At 39.0% G+C, this 19,530-nt stretch overlaps 1 protein-coding gene across 1 annotated transcript in view; it reads left to right on the top strand.

The window, feature by feature from the left end:
- grik3 (glutamate ionotropic receptor kainate type subunit 3) overlaps nucleotides 1-19,530 on the top strand; it is a gene marked incomplete at both ends in the record, with an annotated part of 377,990 nt that overhangs the window by 331,838 nt on the left and 26,622 nt on the right. The window contains 1 exon segment of the mRNA XM_084336312.1: nucleotides 7,525-7,643. Coding sequence (XP_084192438.1) covers nucleotides 7,525-7,643 — 119 coding nt within the window.

Raw genomic sequence — 19,530 nt, 5'->3', positions numbered from 1 at the left:
CTGTGATACCGGATAAAACCAATCTCTTTAGCTGTGGAGGTACTGCATGCTCAAAGACATCATTTAGCAGTAATACAGAGGGGTGTACAGGTATATCCAGAGTTAAGAGATTTGCTAATTGCTGGGTCACTTCTTTCCAAAATATCTTAACTGGTGGGCAGTCCCAGTACATGTGCATAAATGTCCCTTCGTCCCCATTTGTACATAGGGAGCATTTGGAGTCTTGTTTAAGACCAATTTTGTTCAGTCTTATAGGAGTTAAGTATGTCCTGTGAATATAGTTAAGATTGATTTGTTGATGGTCCGGGTTCCTTGATGGAAGTCGTACATTTGCCCAGGCCTCTTGCCAGTCAAAGTCTGTCTCCAGGTCTGGTATATCCCTCCTCCAGACTGAGTCTAGATGGAGGGTTTCATACGAGGCCGTTAGTAATTGATGATAAAGATCTGATACAAAACCTCTCGATGTCTCTCTTTCATAGAAAAATTTGTGGTATCTGTGGTGTACAATTGGTATCTTTAATGGAACACCGTGAGCCTTCAAACATGCCAATAACTGTGCGTAAAAATAATATGTGGACTTGGTGAGATTAAATTTTTTGCGTATTTCATTGAAACTACAAAAACCCTGTTTGTTGAAAACGTCTCCTAATGAGTGTATGCCTTGCTTTTCCCATCAGGGGAATCTTATAGGTTGTTTTCCAATCAAGAGTGCATTGTTATTGAATAAGGGAGTATGATTATGCCATTTTGTGTTTCGCGCCATATCCGGATCGCATGAGTGATTATGGGGCCAAATTTCCGTTCGCATTGCTTAATTGGTAATTTGGTGTAGTGGTAGAAATCTGGAAATGCCATTCCTCCGTCTGCTTTGTTTCTCTGTGTGCGGTGGATATTTTTATACGTGGTGGTTTGTTATTCCAAATAAATTTGTATGTGGAGGAGTGTAATTCTTTCCAGTAACCCTTTGGAGGGGGTAACGGTAGCATTGAGCTGAAGAAGTTGATTCTAGGTAGGACGTCCATCTTGACTATTGATATCCGTGCCTGTACTGAGTTTTTAAGTTTCGACCACCTGACAAGGTCGTATTTGATTTTGTTTTGGATTTTTATGTAATTGTGCTTCACCGTTTGGCTTATGGTAGGGAATATTTCAACTCCCAAACATCTAAAGTGTTTTACCATCTGTATCTCTTTTGGGAGGGTTATATTTCTTTTTGCAGGGGCGTTAAGTGGGAGGAAGGCCGACTTCGGCCAATTTATCCTAAATCCCGATAGATCTCCAAAGTCCTCAATCAGCTTGAGAAGATGAGGCAATGCGGTGTTGGGGTTTTGCATGAACAGTATTACGTCGTCCACATATAAACTAATTTTGTGTTGTGTGCCCTTGATTATGATTGGTTCTATGGATTGGGATTGTCTTATATATTGTGCTAAAGGCTCTAATGATAGATCGAATAGTCCGGGACTAAGAGGGCAACCCTGTCTGGCTGAGCGTGATACCGGAAAGATTTTGGAGATGATTGTACCTGTTGTAATCATGGCCGATGGGTCTTTGTATAATACTTTAATCATATCAATGAATCCTTTTCCTAACCCCATCCTTTCTAATACTGCCCATAGATACGACCATTCCAACCTGTCAAAAGCTTTCATTGCATCCAGGGACAGTATCGCCTTAGGTGTGTTGTCTTCCTTGTTGGCATCTAGTACGTGTAGTAATCGTCTTATGTTATCAGTGATCAAGCGACCTCTTATGAAGCCAGTTTGGTCCGGATGAATTAAAGACGTCATATGCTTTTGTAGTCTGATGGCTAATACCTTAGAGTACAATTTGATATCGGTTCCGAGTAGGCTTAAAGGTCTATAACTACCGCACTCGGTGGGGTCTTTGTCTTTTTTAAGGAGGACTGTTATGAGTGCAATATTGTCATTCTTATGGAAGTTCCCCTCCTTGACTGAGTATAAAATCATATTTAGTAATAAGGGTCCAATTATGTCCCAACAAGAGAGGTACATTTCTGGTGGAATACCGTCTCTTCCAGGAGCCCTACCACTTTGCATTTCAGATATGGCCTCCCTAAGTTCATCTAGTGTGATCGGTGTTTCTAACTGTTTAGCGTCATCCTCTGAAAGTTTAGGGAGGTTAATTTGATTAAGATATGTGTCCATTTTGTTTGGATCGAAGGTTGTATCTGATTTGTATAAGTTGGAGTAGAATTCTTTGAATGTCGTGTTTATTTCTTTGGGTTCTGTAACAAGTCCTTGTTGTGCTCTAATGGTAGTTATATCTGCAAATTTTGCATTGACTCTTAATCGCATAGCTAATAGGTGACTTGGTTTGGAACCTTGGGAGTACTGCTGTTGTCTTGTGCTGCGTATTTGCATTTCAGATTGTTGTCTATATATGGCGTTAATCTCTTTTTTTAGTATATTTACTTGATTTTCCAGTCGAACTGAGTTGTTGTATTGTAAAGAATTAAATAACGTTGAGTAAAGCGTTTCCAGTTCATCCAGTTTTGAGCATCGATTCTTGCGTATTTGGGAGGAAAAGCTATCAGTGAAATCCTTGATCATTCCCTTTGTCGTCATCCATAATATTCTGGGGTCCTGCACCGTATTCGCATTCATCCAAAGAGCTTCTTTGATTTGTGTAATGAATTCCTTGTTATTGAGCAGCATCGTGTTAAATCGCCATCTTGGGGCTCGGGTTGATAGTATACCAAATGTTCCTTTTAGGAGTAAATAACAGTGATCTGATAGTGCATTGGGTATCATTTCCACATCGTAGTTATCAAATAGTCTCGGGGATGTAAAAATGTAATCTATTCTGGAAAAAGTGTTATATCTCGCAGATCTACAGGAGTACTTCCGGGTCGTGGGGTTAAGTGATCGCCATAAGTCATTTACACCTGTAATCTTCGACCAATCCTTTAATGCATTTGATGAATTTTTTTGTTCGCTGGAGAAGGAGGGGTTTGATTTATCCATCCTTGGATTCCAAATGGCATTAAAATCCGCACCAATTATAAATGAGTATTCGGGAAGGTCTAACATTACTCCGGTAAGTGTAGTGAAGAAATTTACTTCGTATAAATTTGGGGCGTATACCGCTACCAGCGCTATTTTCCTGTTCTTGTGTAAAATCTTAGCTATAGTTATCCGACCATCTGCATCAGACCATACTCCCTTCAATTCAATGTTCAATTTCCGTCTAACGACTATGGCTACTCCCCGAGTTCTCGTTCCAAAGGAAGAGTGACTAATGCTATGATATGTGTTGTCCGCTAATGAATCTATGTCTTTCTCTAAAATGTGCGTTTCGCTTAGCAGAGCCACGTCCACCTGTTCTTTTTTCATCAGTGTGAGCACGCTTTTGCGTTTGTGTTGATTATTTATTCCACCAGTGTTCCAGATCATTATATTCAAACTAGCCATAATCTATACATGTTGTTGTGTAGTTGTTGGTAATGCTTCTGGAGTGCGAAGCTACAATAGATGTACATCCAATTATTGAGGTCCCGTTGAGAGCCGAGCTTAAAAACATATATACAAATAAAAATCCCCTATTCCCCCCTCCCACCGAGAATCGTACAGGACTGTGTTCCATGAACACAACCTACCCGTATAACTCCCTCCCTTAAACCACCGGATATCCCAGAATGATCCAATTATCCTTAACATTCCTATGTATACCATAGGATCTAACATTCTAAATTCTACCATAAGTAGAATGTCAACTGTGGCTTGGCCACTTTCCCGTTAAATAAAAATTAAAATAAGATAAAAATAAAAATAAATACCAAAAATAAGCTTCAATTATCATGCCATAATCACTTACATTTTATAAGAACTTGTGTAATTTATAATAACCCAAGAATAATATGGAGGTATTGAACTGAAAAGAGAACCTCAATAAATCATAGAAAAGAGAAGAAAAAAGAAATAAAAGAAGAGAACATTAACTTAGATCTTTAAAGAGCTTTGCTTTGCTTTAGCACCTAGAGTATAAATTGAAGAAGTAGTGGAATATTTCGAATTAATAAAAAACAGTTTTTAAATACGTATATGTAGCATTTCCCCTGGCCATGGATGGGCGATAATCCGTTGTGAAAAATGTTATTCCGATATGGGCCCACCGGTCCTCAGCCGGTCGCTGCTGTGATGGTTCTGTGATTCTGCAGCTAGATGCTGTTGATTATTCCCCTGAAGGGCTTCTGGCTGTACGTCTGGCCATGTATTGCTGTTATTCCAGAATGTTCCCTATATCAAAGAATGTTTTAGATGTTCTAGATTATTCCAATATGTCGTTTTTACAGTGTTAGAATGTTCCAGTATGTTCTGGAATGTTGTTAGAATTCCATACTCTTAAAATAAGGATCACTTCGACGCCATGTTCATCTTCTCTGTATCGTTCCAATTTTGAATCCAATATGTCCACAATAATAGAAGCCCAACGGGGAAAACATTCAATAACTCTGAGCTCGTAGGTCTCTCTGCCCCAAATCAGCGGTTCATTAAAGTTTATACTATATGGTGTCCATGCCTAACAGAGATTAAAAGGCTGTTTATACACTATCCTGCATTTTGTGCTGCCATGTATTTGGCTGCTTCTTCAGGCGAGTTGAGGAAAATCCTTACTCCTTGTTTATCGACGATGCGAAGTCTTGCAGGGTATATTAATATGGGTTTGTATTTCTCCAAATAGAGTTGAGACATCACCGTCTTGAACTTGGTTCGCAGGTCCACCACCTCCCGACAATAATCTTCAAAACAGTGTATTGATATATCCTTGTATTTCAGATTGCCTTTCATCCTGCGAGTTTCACGAATGATAATTTCTTTTATTCTGACTTGACGCAGGATAACCAATATCACTCTGGGTCTAACGTTATTGTCGTTGGATCGGGTCCCCAATCTGTAGCATTGCTCCACCTCAGGTACCTTAGGAAGGATCGTTGGTCCCAGGATTTTCTGTAATTCTGTCGCAAACTCTTCAGGGTGTGTGCAGCTCACCGACTCGTCCAGACCGACTATACGAATATTCAGCTTGCGACTTTGATATTCCATCTAGAATATTTTAGCTTTCTGTTCTTCATTGATTCGCTTAAGCTCAACCGTTATATTGTTGAGCTCCGTATTGAGTTATTTGTAGTTTCCCTTCATCTCAGCCGTTAGATTAACGTTGATATCAGCTACGTCTTTGTAGATCCGACCGAAATGTTGTTGGTGTTCTTCCAAACCTGTTTCCAGTGCCACGGTGCGCTTAATATGTGCATCGGCATCCACCCTTAGCGCTTCTATTTTGCCTTCGATAGATTCTTTGATAGCATCTACTTTTTCGGTTATTGTCTTCTCCATTTTTTTCATTTCATTTTTCATTTCCCAGATGATATATTCCGTGTCTGAGGAGGTGTTTGTAGGGGTTGAACTTGAGGGGGATGCCATCCCGTCAATATCCTCGCGATTTTTCGAACGTGTCCCGCGGCCATAGGGGGGTCTTCTGCGCTTGGTTTTGGAAGCGTTTTATGATCTTTCCTTGTTATTGGCATCTCAAATCTTTCAGTCAATATAGTTAGTTGATAATCTCAGTTGATATATGCGTCAAGTTTTAAACGCATTGGTGGTTTATAAATATGTTTTTAAAACGAAAATAAAAATAACGGGTGAGCAGCTGTGTCACATGCGACTTACTCCATTCTATAGCTGACCGTTAGTCAGCTATATAGATTTTATTTGGAAATAGTAGCGTGTCCAGGGACGAAACACCAATGGTTTTAGTAGAATTCACGTTGCGCCCTATAACCAGCCTCCCAGGAATTAGCCGGATCATTCCGAAATTACACTTATATTCACCACGGGATAACGCGTGAACGTATTCATGAAATATATATATATTTTTTGCATACATGGTATTGTATCCATAGCTATAATATAAAATATAGATTTAGCTCTACAAACAAGGTGACACACAGTGAAACTATGTAATGGAAATCTGGCCCAGCTAGAGCTAGATGGGGAAATCAAATGGCCACGAATGTGTTAAAATGTAAAAAAAATTAAACATTCCATGTTACATATTTCTTTACGCCATGTCTTGAACAGGCGAGACTTTAATTAATTTTATCGTAGAGATCCTTGTTTTCTTGTCACAATGATTCTTACATTGAGAATATGAGGCTATCATAATAGTCTCTTTATGTATCATAACACTCCTAATCTCTGCACTACCTTAATGCTCAAGAAGGCAATAGATGTGCCACATTTTAAGAAGATGCTGTCTCTAGAAGTCTAGTCTGAAGCACAGGATGTAGACAGTACATGCAGTCTGGCACCTACTATCTCTAGCCTAAAGAATTGTCCTTTTCCTCTCCTCTGACAGCAAAACATCCAGAATAAATTTAAATAATCAGATGCTATTCGAACACATTGACAAAATTGATTCCAAGAGGCGAAAGCACTGACATTTACCATATTTTATTTTATCACACCATCTGCTCTTGAAAGTAGTTAATCTAAGTGTAAAGATTTATGGCTGGTTCCATTTTCAAAAGATGCTCCACTAAATGGCAGCGATACAGGGATGTAGATGCTTTATAGTTAGTGTTCTTCTACAAAGAGACTTCATGTCTCACAATCTCACACAAAATGGCATTTCAATATCTGTAATGCAAAAATAGTGTTATCTTTGTATCCAGTTAACCACCTTTAACTATAAAGAACAGCAGAGGTGCTTACTGAGATATCTAAAGGTAAGGTTGAACCAGGGGCTCTGGATTGGCCTTCAAAACTTAACTCAAAGTTAACAGACTGCTTACGGTACATACAGTACATACTTAAAAGAGCTTGCAAAGGCTATTGTTCAAACAACTGCTATGCCATTTGACAACTCTAAACTACCGGTATATGAAGACACACTGTGCACGCAGATGTTTTGACAGTGATTGTGATTTATTCATTCATAGACATACTGCATATCATGCCATCGAGTTTGATACAGTACCAGTGGTTCTCAAACTTTTTCATGTCAAGGACATCTGAGAAGTACTGTACTGTAGGTGGAGAGATAGGCTAACAGAGGAGAGAGCAGTATAGTTATAGACAGGCCATGGTACATTGTGATTATATCACAGCTAAGGGATACCGTTCGGCCCGATGCAAAGAACTGAACTAACTTCTAGTGAAGAAAATATGAGTGAATTTAAACTATTCTCCATTTTGCTGGGGTCCCCCATGGAACCCACGCAAGGACCCCACTTTGAGAAGCACTACAGTAGGCTATAAAGGAGGTATGGCAACTCTTTGGATCACAGCTCCACTTGTATGCAGTGATTAAGTATTGTATTTGTTGCTGTGTATTTACACTGTAATGAATGAATCTCACTACCACAGTCACTTAACACTTAAAACCTGCAGTAGGACACTGTTATATCTCAGACATGTAGCAGACTGCGAACGTTTCCCTTTTTGTGTGGACGCAAATTTGTGTGCAGCTTTAAAAACACACCGTTTCTCCTTGTTCCCCCAGGTTCAGTCCTTACGAATGGTACGACGCCCACCCTTGTAACCCCGGATCGGACGTGGTGGAGAACAACTTCACCCTCCTCAACAGCTTCTGGTTCGGAGTGGGCTCCTTGATGCAACAAGGTAGAGTGGCCCATGTCCTTCCCTCCCCCTCACGCCTTTGTCTTGTCTTTGTCTTGTCTAAGAGAAAAAAACAACAACGCTGCCACGCCGCCACACTCCCTCTGCTCCCCCCCCACCGCTAGCTCTACAGTACCTCTTTAAAATGACAAGCTACCCTGATTTCCATTCCCAGAACGTTTCATAAGACACTTGCCTGTTAAGTGCAACCGGTGAGCTCAGTCTTACATGACAATAAAAATAACTGCTGTCACCAACCCTGCTGTTTAAAAAGAGGAAAGAGGGGGAAAAAGGGAGAGTAGGTGTCAGGCACCCATCAGGGATTGACAGGTTAGGAAGAAAAACATTGCAGCAGTTGTTTCCCGCCATAACGGAGTCGCCGGCACTGCTCGAGAGCCTTTTGTGTGCCTGGACAGAAAGGGTAAGTCGCGGAACTTGTCTTGACAAATGCCAGCTGTCAAAGACATGCTAGGAACCAGCCCGGTGTGGGTTTGACGTGTTTACAACATTGTATGACTTGTACTGAGGTGTGACCCGTATCTCTCATTCTCACGGCTCTTCCAAGTGAAAATGTCACTCGAGGCTGTGTTTGGGTAATACTTCCCTTGAAATACGTCCTTTTGTAAGACACTCATCATGCCCAAATTAGAGCAGCATTACGGCCATGAAACACATTCACGAATTATACAAAAATTTCAGCATTGATTATCGCTTGAATGCCAGCCTTTTTGGACTGATTTTCCGATATTTCATGATTTTCGCGGAGCTATTTCTATATTCTATATTATGGCTATGTGTCTAATACGCCCGTCGCTTATCAATGACTTGCTTGCAGTCAACATGTACGAAACGGATTGTTTTTTCATCTGTACATTTCCGTTTTGAAAAACGGACGTTTTTGGAAATTACTAGGAAAAAAAAAGATTCTGTGATAATAGGTCTTTACTGGAATACACACAACACGTTGTCATTTTCTGGCTGATTTATGAATCGTTTTCAAATAAACGCTAGATTATCGATAGTATATGTGTATTATGCACGCTAGAGAAGCGGGCTGAAAAATCTATTATCTATGACCTGGTCAGCACTAACGTCTAACGTCTATATGCTAACGTACGCACACACACACACAGACATGTTGAGATATATGTGAAAAATACATCTGATTACCCCAAGACTGGTAACATAGATTCCTTACCTCACATCAGATGTTCTGCAAAAGGATGACTCCAATTCCTGATCGCCATTCCAAATATCGATCGTGTTTATTGATCCAACGTTAGGTACTCGAAACAGATAATCTAAGCTGCTCTGAGTGTCCACAATGAATCCAATCGTCTCCGGTTACATGCCTGAGAAGTAAAATGTGGATTCCGGGTTTGTTTCCCACCATGCATTTCCATTGAGTCCAATCCAATGGGTGCATTACCATCCGGGAGAGGATAGGGGGCAGTATTTTCCCTGTTGGAGCTCATAGACAGTCCCAATGATAACGTGAGGAAAAATGAATGGATATCGCTAATAAAAGCAATAACGATTAAATAATGAGATTTCTCGTTCCTGGCACTCAACGCATGGCATGAAATCACGAGATTTCTCGTGGCTGGCACTCAATGTGTTAAGGTACTCTGCTCACATAACCAGGGGCGTGCAGAGACCTTTAGAGGGGCAGGTGCTAAGAAAATTTAAAGGGCGCATGTATCACAACATTTTTAACACCAACTTCAGCGTAACGTAACCAGCCAAACTATAGCATTAGCAACCAACCTGAAAAGCATGTGCATATCGGTGTGTGGAGTGAAGTTGTGGAATAATTTACCTGAATACATCAAACTGAGTAAACATGTGGCACAATTTAAAAAGCAGCTAAAAAGATACACATTAGTGAAATACAGAAATGAGTAATGAGGATAAACAAAGTTATGCTATATTGTGTTATGTAGTGCTATACTATATTCACTGCTGTCAAGTGAATCAAATTTATATTTTTATTTTTTAATATAAGTAAAAGTATATTCTATATTGTAATATACTAAATTATGTTATATCTAGTCAAATTAATGGAAGAACAAATATAAATGTAAGGGGGTAGGGATCAATAAGCTTAGCTTCCCTCTACTCCTTTTTTGGACATGTCTGCTAACCAAACACATTGCTCTTGACCTTTTGTTTATAATTCCTTTTTCTTTTCTTTTTAATGTTTTTTTTAATGTTTTTTAATTTGTTGTTATGATTGTTTGGTTTGACGGAACAAGATACCGTGATTTGTTTGGAGGAAATGGAGAATTACATGTTCAAAAATAAACTTTTCATTAATTCATTCATTCAGTATGTACCACAGAATCTTACAACAAACTGCATCATACTATATGATTATGCCTTAGAATAGTTTGGGATTTATCAAAATGTATTATAGATTTATATTGGTTAATGAGCCCTTGGCTTCATTCCAAGAGTGAGGGTGACGCGTCATGCAACATAACAGAAAACCATGCACCTCAGACAGGCATTCAAATATGTATTTCTATTTATAATATTATAAAAATTATTATTGATGAGGACCATGGGCATTGCTCTTTACAACAATTATTATTATTTTTTTTTTTTACAAAAAATGGCACTTTGTGTAACGTTACCCCCGGTCCTGCTTCACAACTCCCATCTGTCCATGGACAATCCCCACTCCTGAACTATGTCTTTCAACCACCAGGTGGCCTAGTTCAGTGTGTACATCTTTGTTGTCTTGTATTTATTAATTTCCTGTCTGTCATCACCAATCTGTTTGTTCATCTGTTGTCTGTGCTGTGCCCCATTGTCTAATCTAGGCTTGTCTCCCTTGTGTCTGTATCTATGTGCTGTTTGGTCTTGTCATGTTTCAGTATATTAACCGTTATGTTTTCTGTTTAGTTGTTCCACCCAGCTGTGTCTAATTTACCAATCACCCTCATGTCTCTAATTAGTCTGTGTATTTAAGTGTTGTCTGCCCAGCATTCCTTGCTGGGTCATTACTTCTGTTTCCTGTTTCACTGTCGTGAGTACTCTTTAGTGTTGTGCTTATCTCGTTTTTGAGACTACGGTCTCTTTTCTTTTCCCTATTTCAAAGTGTTTCTTTTCGTATTATGCTCCGTGTGTCACAATAAAGTGCACGCTATTGTGAAGGAGCAACCAACGCATTCCGCCTCCTGTCTATCCTCTCCTCGTGTCTATGCTGCAATTGGGTTCTACACACCACCATGCCATCTAAACGTTCTAATCGTAACAACTTTGGTCATCAAGGGGCACATGTGATTGGGCACCCAAAGTCCCCCCCCCCCTATGCACGTGCCTACACATAACACATTTAATGTATTATGAAAGAATAGGAATGGTGTGCCAACTGAAAGATTACTTGTCGCTTGTCTCTTCCTGCACAGCAGTAAAATTAGTTGGCACAGACACAATTTCTCAGATATTCAAATTATCTGTCGTTTCAAAATGTTACAAAACAATTACACAACATGTGCAACTTACGCACATTCTTAGAAATGTACAATAGGCTATGATAGGTAGGGATGAGATGGGTGAGATGGGTGTTACGGAGAGTACAGACCATGGGTTTCCTGGATATGGGTACATTTCCAGCTCCAGAATCGTTAGCACTCCTATAAAATGAAACCCTTGGGTGTAGAACCTCAAACGAGAACGAGTCCACAAAGGACCTTTTTAAACAGCATTTGAAATCACATCTCTTTAACTTGGCTTTTAACTGTATTTAGTGTTAAATATATTATTATTATGTGCGCCCTTGCTCATTTGTGTTCTACAGAGGGCGATGTAGTAAATCCAGTATGTGACGTCACTGACATTTCCTTTCCATTCCTGTTCCGGTCTATTATTTGTCAATGATTGTTGTTATATATAGCGGCACTACGACCGCATCTCGCCCCGCCTGAGAAATAAATATGCTTACGATGCTAAAGATGATCAATGAGTCAATTGAGTTCTATTCAATCACCACCGCAACGCACTCCGTTTAACATTTAGTAACTCCTTTTGTTTCAATCATTTTATTTAATTGTTTTCTTCTTTCTATGAGAACTAAGGAACAACACCCCCGGACCGTACCCCTCAATAAACAGCCTGGAGCTGCTCTATTGTCCACAAATGATAATAATAATAATAATAATAATAATAATAATAATAATAATAATAATAATAATAATAATAATAATAATAATAATAATAATAATAATAATAATAAACTTTGATATGCATGATATAATAAAAATAATTGCTTTGATATGCATATTGCTTATTAATTTGTATTTGTACATTGCATTTTTTGTTTTGTCAAAGCACACTGGGCTGCTTTCTATTGCATGAAAAGTGCTTTATAAATAAAGTTTATTATTATTATTATTATTATTATTATTATTATTATTATTATTATTATTATTATTATTATTATTATTATTATTATTATTATTATTATTATTATCATTTGTGGACAATAGAGCAGCTCCAGGCTGTTTATTGAGGGGTGTTGTTCCTTAGTTCTCTGGTTTGTAGCTTCAGGACAGAGCTGTCGACTTAACCTGTTCCACCCGTGGAATATTTTCGCCTAAAATATATACCTAGGTAAATGGAATATTGCTCCACTTCTACAAGGTCCATTTGCATATTCTTGGTATCTAGGTACATCTATGGACCTCAGGGAATGTCTTCACAGTGTCAGAAATATTGTGTATATTACTAGGCTTGCTTAAATTGTGATGAAACAAAGGAGAATATGAATTATGATTTTTCTTTGAATCTTTGACAGTGAATAACACCATGATAATAATGACCAAACTTAAAAAACTGCCACTGATCTTGTTCAGTACCTTCTTGAGATCATGTGTACAAAAAATCTAAGGAAATTAATAAAGGGAAGATGAGTAAACAGAATGTTCTGTAGATACAGTACTGAATTCTCCCATCCGGACCAATGCAATTTGAAATATTATTATAGAATATAGAATATGATGCTTATAAATGACCTTATTATAGCCAATTCGCACATCTATATATATATATATATATATATATATATATATATATATATATATATATATATATATATATATACATATATTATCTTTCAAATGCCCGAGTTCAATTTGGATTTAGTATCACCAGGTGTGCGTAAGAACAGATAATGATATCTACTGTAATTTACTGTACCTTTTTATTTTCACCACAGTGCAACCATTTTGAAACTAATTTCAGATCTAATTGTTGCTACATGCATACAAAAAACTACAATTCCCATGATTCAAATTTTCCAAAATGGTCACGTCTTGTAATAGACTTCAGCAAATCGAGAAGTTAAAACTATCCAATGGCACTTTTAACCTATTGCTAAACTAACGTATTGATGATAATATACATTCTACATGCTTTTGTGACATGTTAGTGATGTTAATACTTGAAAACGTTTGATTAAAAAATCGCAAAAAATATGCAACACACATTTTTGGGTCGGTACCGACCCCGTCGGATGGAACAGGTTAACTATCATAAGTCATAGGAATATATTCAGCTGAAGGTCGATGTAGTTAGCGATGCTACAGTGAGAGAGACCCGCAGATGACCAGAGGTAGAATACAGGGATGGCTGCTTTGTGGTGACCTTGGATAGCCCTTACGTGCGGCATACTGATCCATTTGGGAGAAAAAAGAGCCATTGTTTTTGTGGCTCAACTGAATAATAAGAGCAACGTACTCTTTGCAATATTGTAACACTCATGAATACTGATTAAAGCCATGTGTCTGGTTTCATATGGCATTTATTTAAGGACACTTCATACTGTGATTGACTCATAGTATGCATTTCAAATTCAGTCAATTTCCATTTCTAACTGAAAAATATGCCTTTGGGTTCATGGTAAGTGGACTGCATTTACTTTACTGTAAAGATTTCCAAAGCACTTTACAGCGTATGCCTCATATTTTACCTGTGAACTTACACGCGCACACACACACACCTACACACACACACACACACACACACACACACACACACACACACACACACACACACACACACACACCTACACACACACACCTACACACACACACACACACACACACACACACACACACACACACACACACACACACACACACACACACACACACACACACACACACACACACACACAGCGGAGGCAACCATGCAGGCCGCCAACCTCCTTGTCGGGAGCAGTTAGGGGTTCAGTGTCTCTTGCTCAAAGACACTTGGACGTGAAGCCGGGATGGAAGGGGAACCTTTAGACGACCATCCGAGCGCGCTCTACCTCCTGAGCCACTGCTACCTACAGGTTGTTTTCCCACACATGCTGCTACATGCTCTACCCCTCAGGATTACCCAGGGCCTCTCATCTTCTTCTCTGGACAGTGATTCAAGTGTGGCTTTATCCAACCAATTCCAGATCTGAGAGATTCAACGTCTAAGCTCAACCCAATTAACTAACGTTTGAATCTGGGGAAGGGCGGCTTTAGTCACAGTATTATTTTAATTAGCTAACCGTAGATCACCCACTTGCTTCCAGTATGTCTACATTCTTGCCTGGTAAATTGGTGCACTGTTCCCCGTCTGTGCCACAAATTATATAGTTGTCGCATGAATACCTCATGAAGCTGTGTTCATGTCAAGTGTCCTTTTGACTGGTTCAAAATTCTGTATTCAAAATGATGTCATCCTTTTGCTGCTTTCAATGTGAGCAGATAACGTGTATTACCCAGCAACCCACGGGAGATTTAATTTCACATCTTGTATAAGCTCATTAAAATAGCAGGGAGGTTATAGCGTAAAGATATTTCTCATACCAGAGAGAGATTCTATAATTGTAGATTCAGCAAATGAAGGGGCCAAGACCAAGAAATAATTTGACATAATGAAGTCAACTTGGGAGGAAAAAGACCAGAGTAATAAAAATGTTTAACCTCAACCGTGACAAGACAAATCAAAAAGGCTTAGCGGGACTCAGCGGTGTGTCTTTGCCCGCAAGGATAGCAAACACATTCTGCTATTTATTAAGCGCAAAGAAGGGGCTCGATAGCAGCGCTCCTGTGGAACCACACGGTGTAGCTCTGCCAATTTACCACTATGAGCCGAGGCTAGGAGCGTAGCAGCAGTGAGCTGTGAAGAAGACAGTGGGGAAAAAATCCAAACAAAATGAGCCGGTTAGTTTGTTATTCAGTTTAAACAGCGCAGATGCTCCATTGTGTTCCCAGTTCACAGTTATCCGTCGATGCCTCTGCTCCCGAGGCTCAGATATTTCAGCAGAAGCTACTAACTAAATCAGTTACTTTTCGTATTATACCTGCGGTGCCGTTTAAGTGCTTTGGCGCATTGGGGTCGACTTGTGTGTGTGTGTGTTTGTGTTGTTCACAATGTTTTTGTGTCGTGTGTGTTATTACGGAGCTTTTTGGTGTGGAGTGGACTGTATGACACGCTCTATTGTGGGCGTTCAGTCAATTCTGTTTACGTGTTGAGTATGGCTGTATAACACTATCTGGATGGATATCTCTCGACTTACACAGTTCCGCTGACTTTATTTGACCTGTCTTGTGGGTTCATTTAGACTTTGCATCACTTATCTGCGCCGCCTTGTAACACATGGCTCTAGGGCTGGGGGGGTACACATTTTTTTAAATAAAAAATACCGTTATACCGTCAAAACGGAAATATTGTCATATGATATTTTGGTCATAATATCATACCGCCAGCCCTACACATGGGCAACACCTATTTGCACAGAGGTATGTTTTCTCTCTCAGCGTCACACTGTTTAAACAGACACTGTGTGCTCATCTGCCAAATGCCCTGACAGCGGCAGCCCGAGGAGACAAGCGCATTTACTTGACATGTTTAAAAAGCAAAGGGCCGTGTTTGAGAAGAGGGAAGAACAGCCACGGAGAAAGAGAGAGAGAAAATAACGAAAATATATTCCAGCTTGTCTGTGGGAGGGGTGTCATAGACGACAACACACAGGAGAGGAAAATGAACTGTGTGCAAAAGCAAACACCTTGTGTGTTTTTACTGTGGACTCTCTGCTCTGTGGGGCTTCTTGCTCACAGCAAACATATGTCCAATTAGATTCCGCTATCCACAGTCAGAGAACAGCATTTGGAATTGATTTCTGATTTGACTCCTCTTCTGAATTGATTCTTCAGCCCACGTCGCTTCTATAAATTGCCTACATGTGTGGATTATGTGCCTTCACAGTCTCAAATTGTGAAGATTGTCTATGTGGCTTCACAGTCTCGAGTTGTGAAGATTGTCTATGTGGCTTCACAGTCTCGAGTTGTGAAGATTGTCTATGTGGCTTCACAGTCTCGAGTTGTGAAGATCCCTTACTCCATCGCCCGCTTACACTGAGCTCCAGGATCTGTGGCAGTCGGCAGGATAGCCTCATTAATGCTATGATATGCTGGATGTGTCTCTTGACTGGACGTTTTCGGATTACTTAGTTGCCTCGCCATGAGATAATAATGCAGTCAATTATTATTTCCAGTCATAGAAACCCCATTGTTTCCCAGAGAAACGTTAAAACAAGTCATAGTACGTTACCGAATTAGCTATCGCGTTGAGTCTGCATGAACTACTTCCCAGAATTATCAATGCAAACTGTACGTGCAGTACGGTGGCTGGGCTGCTGTGACAGTAGTGGTGGTGATGTTGCACTGCATGCTTACCAGTGGATGGTGGTCTACTCACTTTGGTTTTCCGCTGTTGAGTAGAGGATGAGGCACCAGAGGGAAGAGGAGGAGTGGAAGATGAAGACAAATACTGTAGATGTGGTGTGTGTGTGTGTGTGTGTGTGTGTGTGTGTGTGTGTGTGTGTGTGTGTGTGTGTGTGTGTGTGTGTGTGTGTGTGTGTGTGTGTGTGTGTGTGTGTGTGTGTGTGTGTGTGTGTCCAGTCGTACATTATTGGGGACGGCAACTTCCCTGTCAACTGTATCAGTGTATACTGTATGTATATATACAGTATACATTTCAGTTTGGATAGTATTACTTTCTATTTCTTTGCCATTGCTTGATAAACACTAACACAACTTCGGCCCTCAAGATTTGCACCCCGGGTGTCTGTACCTAAGCTCAGAATTCACATACAAATCATTACACCCTTCATTTACAGGTGAGCACTTCTTGTTTCACAAACTCACATTATGTTCTTCCTGTACCATAGGATAGTTCTGTCAGGATTTGTGAACCCTCACCACTCTCCAGATTTGGGCCACTTTCATAATGTGGTCCTAAATCAGATACAGGTCTGATTTTGTTTGCAATGCGACTATCATATTGGAATTATTGTGACTGATAGAAGACAGCTCTACTGGAGGTGGTCAGTGGAGGGACAGGGAGGTGTTTACCTTATAATTATGTCCTCCATGTTTACTTCTATCTTTGTTGTTGTTCATTTGCACATTCGGGTCTGTTCAGGAGCTGGACCAGTTCACACTGGAATATGATATATATATATTATAATAATGTGTACAAAATGTACAAACAAATCTGATTTGAGCAAATAATCAGAATTGAGCACAGTTCACAATGTGAACGTAGCCTTTTTTTTTTTGCAGACTGCTAACTCAGCGAGTTCCAGTAGACGCTAAAGCCTCTGCTCATTTGCTTTAATGACAGAACCCATGGCAGACTTCCTTAACGACGCTCCCCTATGGAATTTACGCTCTGCTAATGGTGTAACTATCTGTCATTTAACTCCTATACCCTCTCTTCATTCTTTCATTTTCCTTTTGAAATATGAGTCTAGAAACATGATTGTTATAATCATAATAAAGAAGTGTATCAGCCTCGTCGTTACACATAATTCACAAGTGCTACGGTGAGTGAGCGACTAGTAGGGATGGGTACCGAATCCGGTACTTTTAAGGGTATCGACCGAATCACGTCGGTACTACCGAGTACCGATTCACGTGAGATCCACCGGTGCCACATTTCGGTAATACATTTTTTAAGTCCGATGACGTCAATGTTTAGTTTACCACGAAACCTATGAAGTGTGCTGCACGTTCACGCCAACATTCCCGCACACAATACACGCTTACCTAGGATTTTACTTGATTCAACAACAACAAAGCAGTCAGGGCAATGGCAAGCCGAAAACGGTTGCAAGTGTGGTTATACAAAGCTAGAGGCAGACAATGCGCGCTGCAATAATGTGTAGCGCAAAATGCAAAGCTGGGCAGGGTAACACTAGTAACTTGAGGAAACACCTGGTCAAGCACAGCATATTTCTGAAAGCTGAGGAGTGTAGCGTTTTTGATTTGAAAGAATGCAAGCCCCCAGCAGCAGCAGCTACACATAGCAAGCCTGGAGCCAGCACTTAAGAACCCTCTGTTGACACTGAGGCATCGACATCTTCTGGTATATTTATTTAAATATATAGATGTGTACCTTTTAGTGCAGCAGAATAGTTCATTGCTGCTAGAGTGGTTTGTTTAATTGTTTTATAATTATTATTTTTTATTTTTTATTTAAAGATATGTGTTTGTGTATATATATAATATTATTATTATTATTATTATTATTATTATTATTATTATTATTATTATTATTATATATTATATAATAATTATATAATAATATAATAATAATAATAATAATAATAATAATAATAATAATAATAATAATAATAATAATAATAATAATAATAATAATAATAATAATAATAATAATAATATAATAATATAATATTATATATATATATATTATATATATATATATATATATATATATATATATATATATATATATATATATATATATATATATATATATATATATATATATATTAACAAATGGTTCTAAATGAATAATAATGATAATAAATCATTTGAAGTTTTGATTTTTTTTTTACAACTGAGGTAGGTAGATTAAATTTTTTTAGACTAAAGTACCGAAAAAGGTACCATTGGGTACCGGTATCTAGAGATGGGTACCGAATTCTGTACTTTTAAAGGTACTTACCGAAACACGTCGGTACTACAGAGTATCGATTCACGTGAGATACCGTTGTCGGTACTGTAAAAAAAAGAAAAAAATATAAATTCATGTCAACGTTCACACGCACAATATATAGGCCTACACTTACCTAGGATTTGACTTGATTCAACAACAAAGCAGTCAGGGCAATGGCAAGCCGAAAACGGTCGAAGGTGTGGTTATTTGAAGTTTGGATTTTTTTTTCACAACTGAAGTAGGTAGATAACATTTTTAGAGACTAAAGTACCGAAAAAAGGTACTGTTGGGTACCGGTATCGATTCACAGGTACCGGTACCGTATCGGTTCAAATGTGAATGGTACCCATCCCTACCGGTATCGATTCACAGGTACCGGTACCGGTATTGGTTCAAATGTGAACGGTACCCAACCCTAGCAACTAGGGATTTGTGCAGCATGATGTGAACGCTAAGGTTATAGTACAGTAGATATATACTGTAGTATAGTATACATACAATAGTATAGATATATAGCAGCCACTGGCAGTATTTTACACAGCATTATATGAACATTAGGCCTTTGCATTCCTCCGTCTGATTTAAGTCTGTTTTGCAAAGAGTCAAATCGCATTCTGTCAGCATTTTTTGCACTTCAGTGTTGTGTCACAGCATTTCTACTCTGTATGATGTCAGCGTACAGTGTTGTGTCATAGCATTTCTACTCTGTATGGTGTCAGCGTACACAGTATTGTGTCATAGCATTTCTACTCTGTATGATGTCAGCGTACACAGTATTGTGTCATAGCATTTCTACTCTGTATGATGTCAGCATACACAGTATTGTGTCATAGCATTTCTACTCTGTATGATGTCAGCGTACAGTGTTGTGTCATAGCATTTC

The sequence above is a fragment of the Notolepis coatsorum genome (assembly GCF_963971535.1).
Source record: "Notolepis coatsorum genome assembly, chromosome: 19".
NCBI lineage: Eukaryota > Metazoa > Chordata > Actinopteri > Aulopiformes > Paralepididae > Notolepis > Notolepis coatsorum.
Note: the sequence above shows the minus strand (reverse complement) of the source record. Positions and strands in the feature narration are given on the sequence as shown.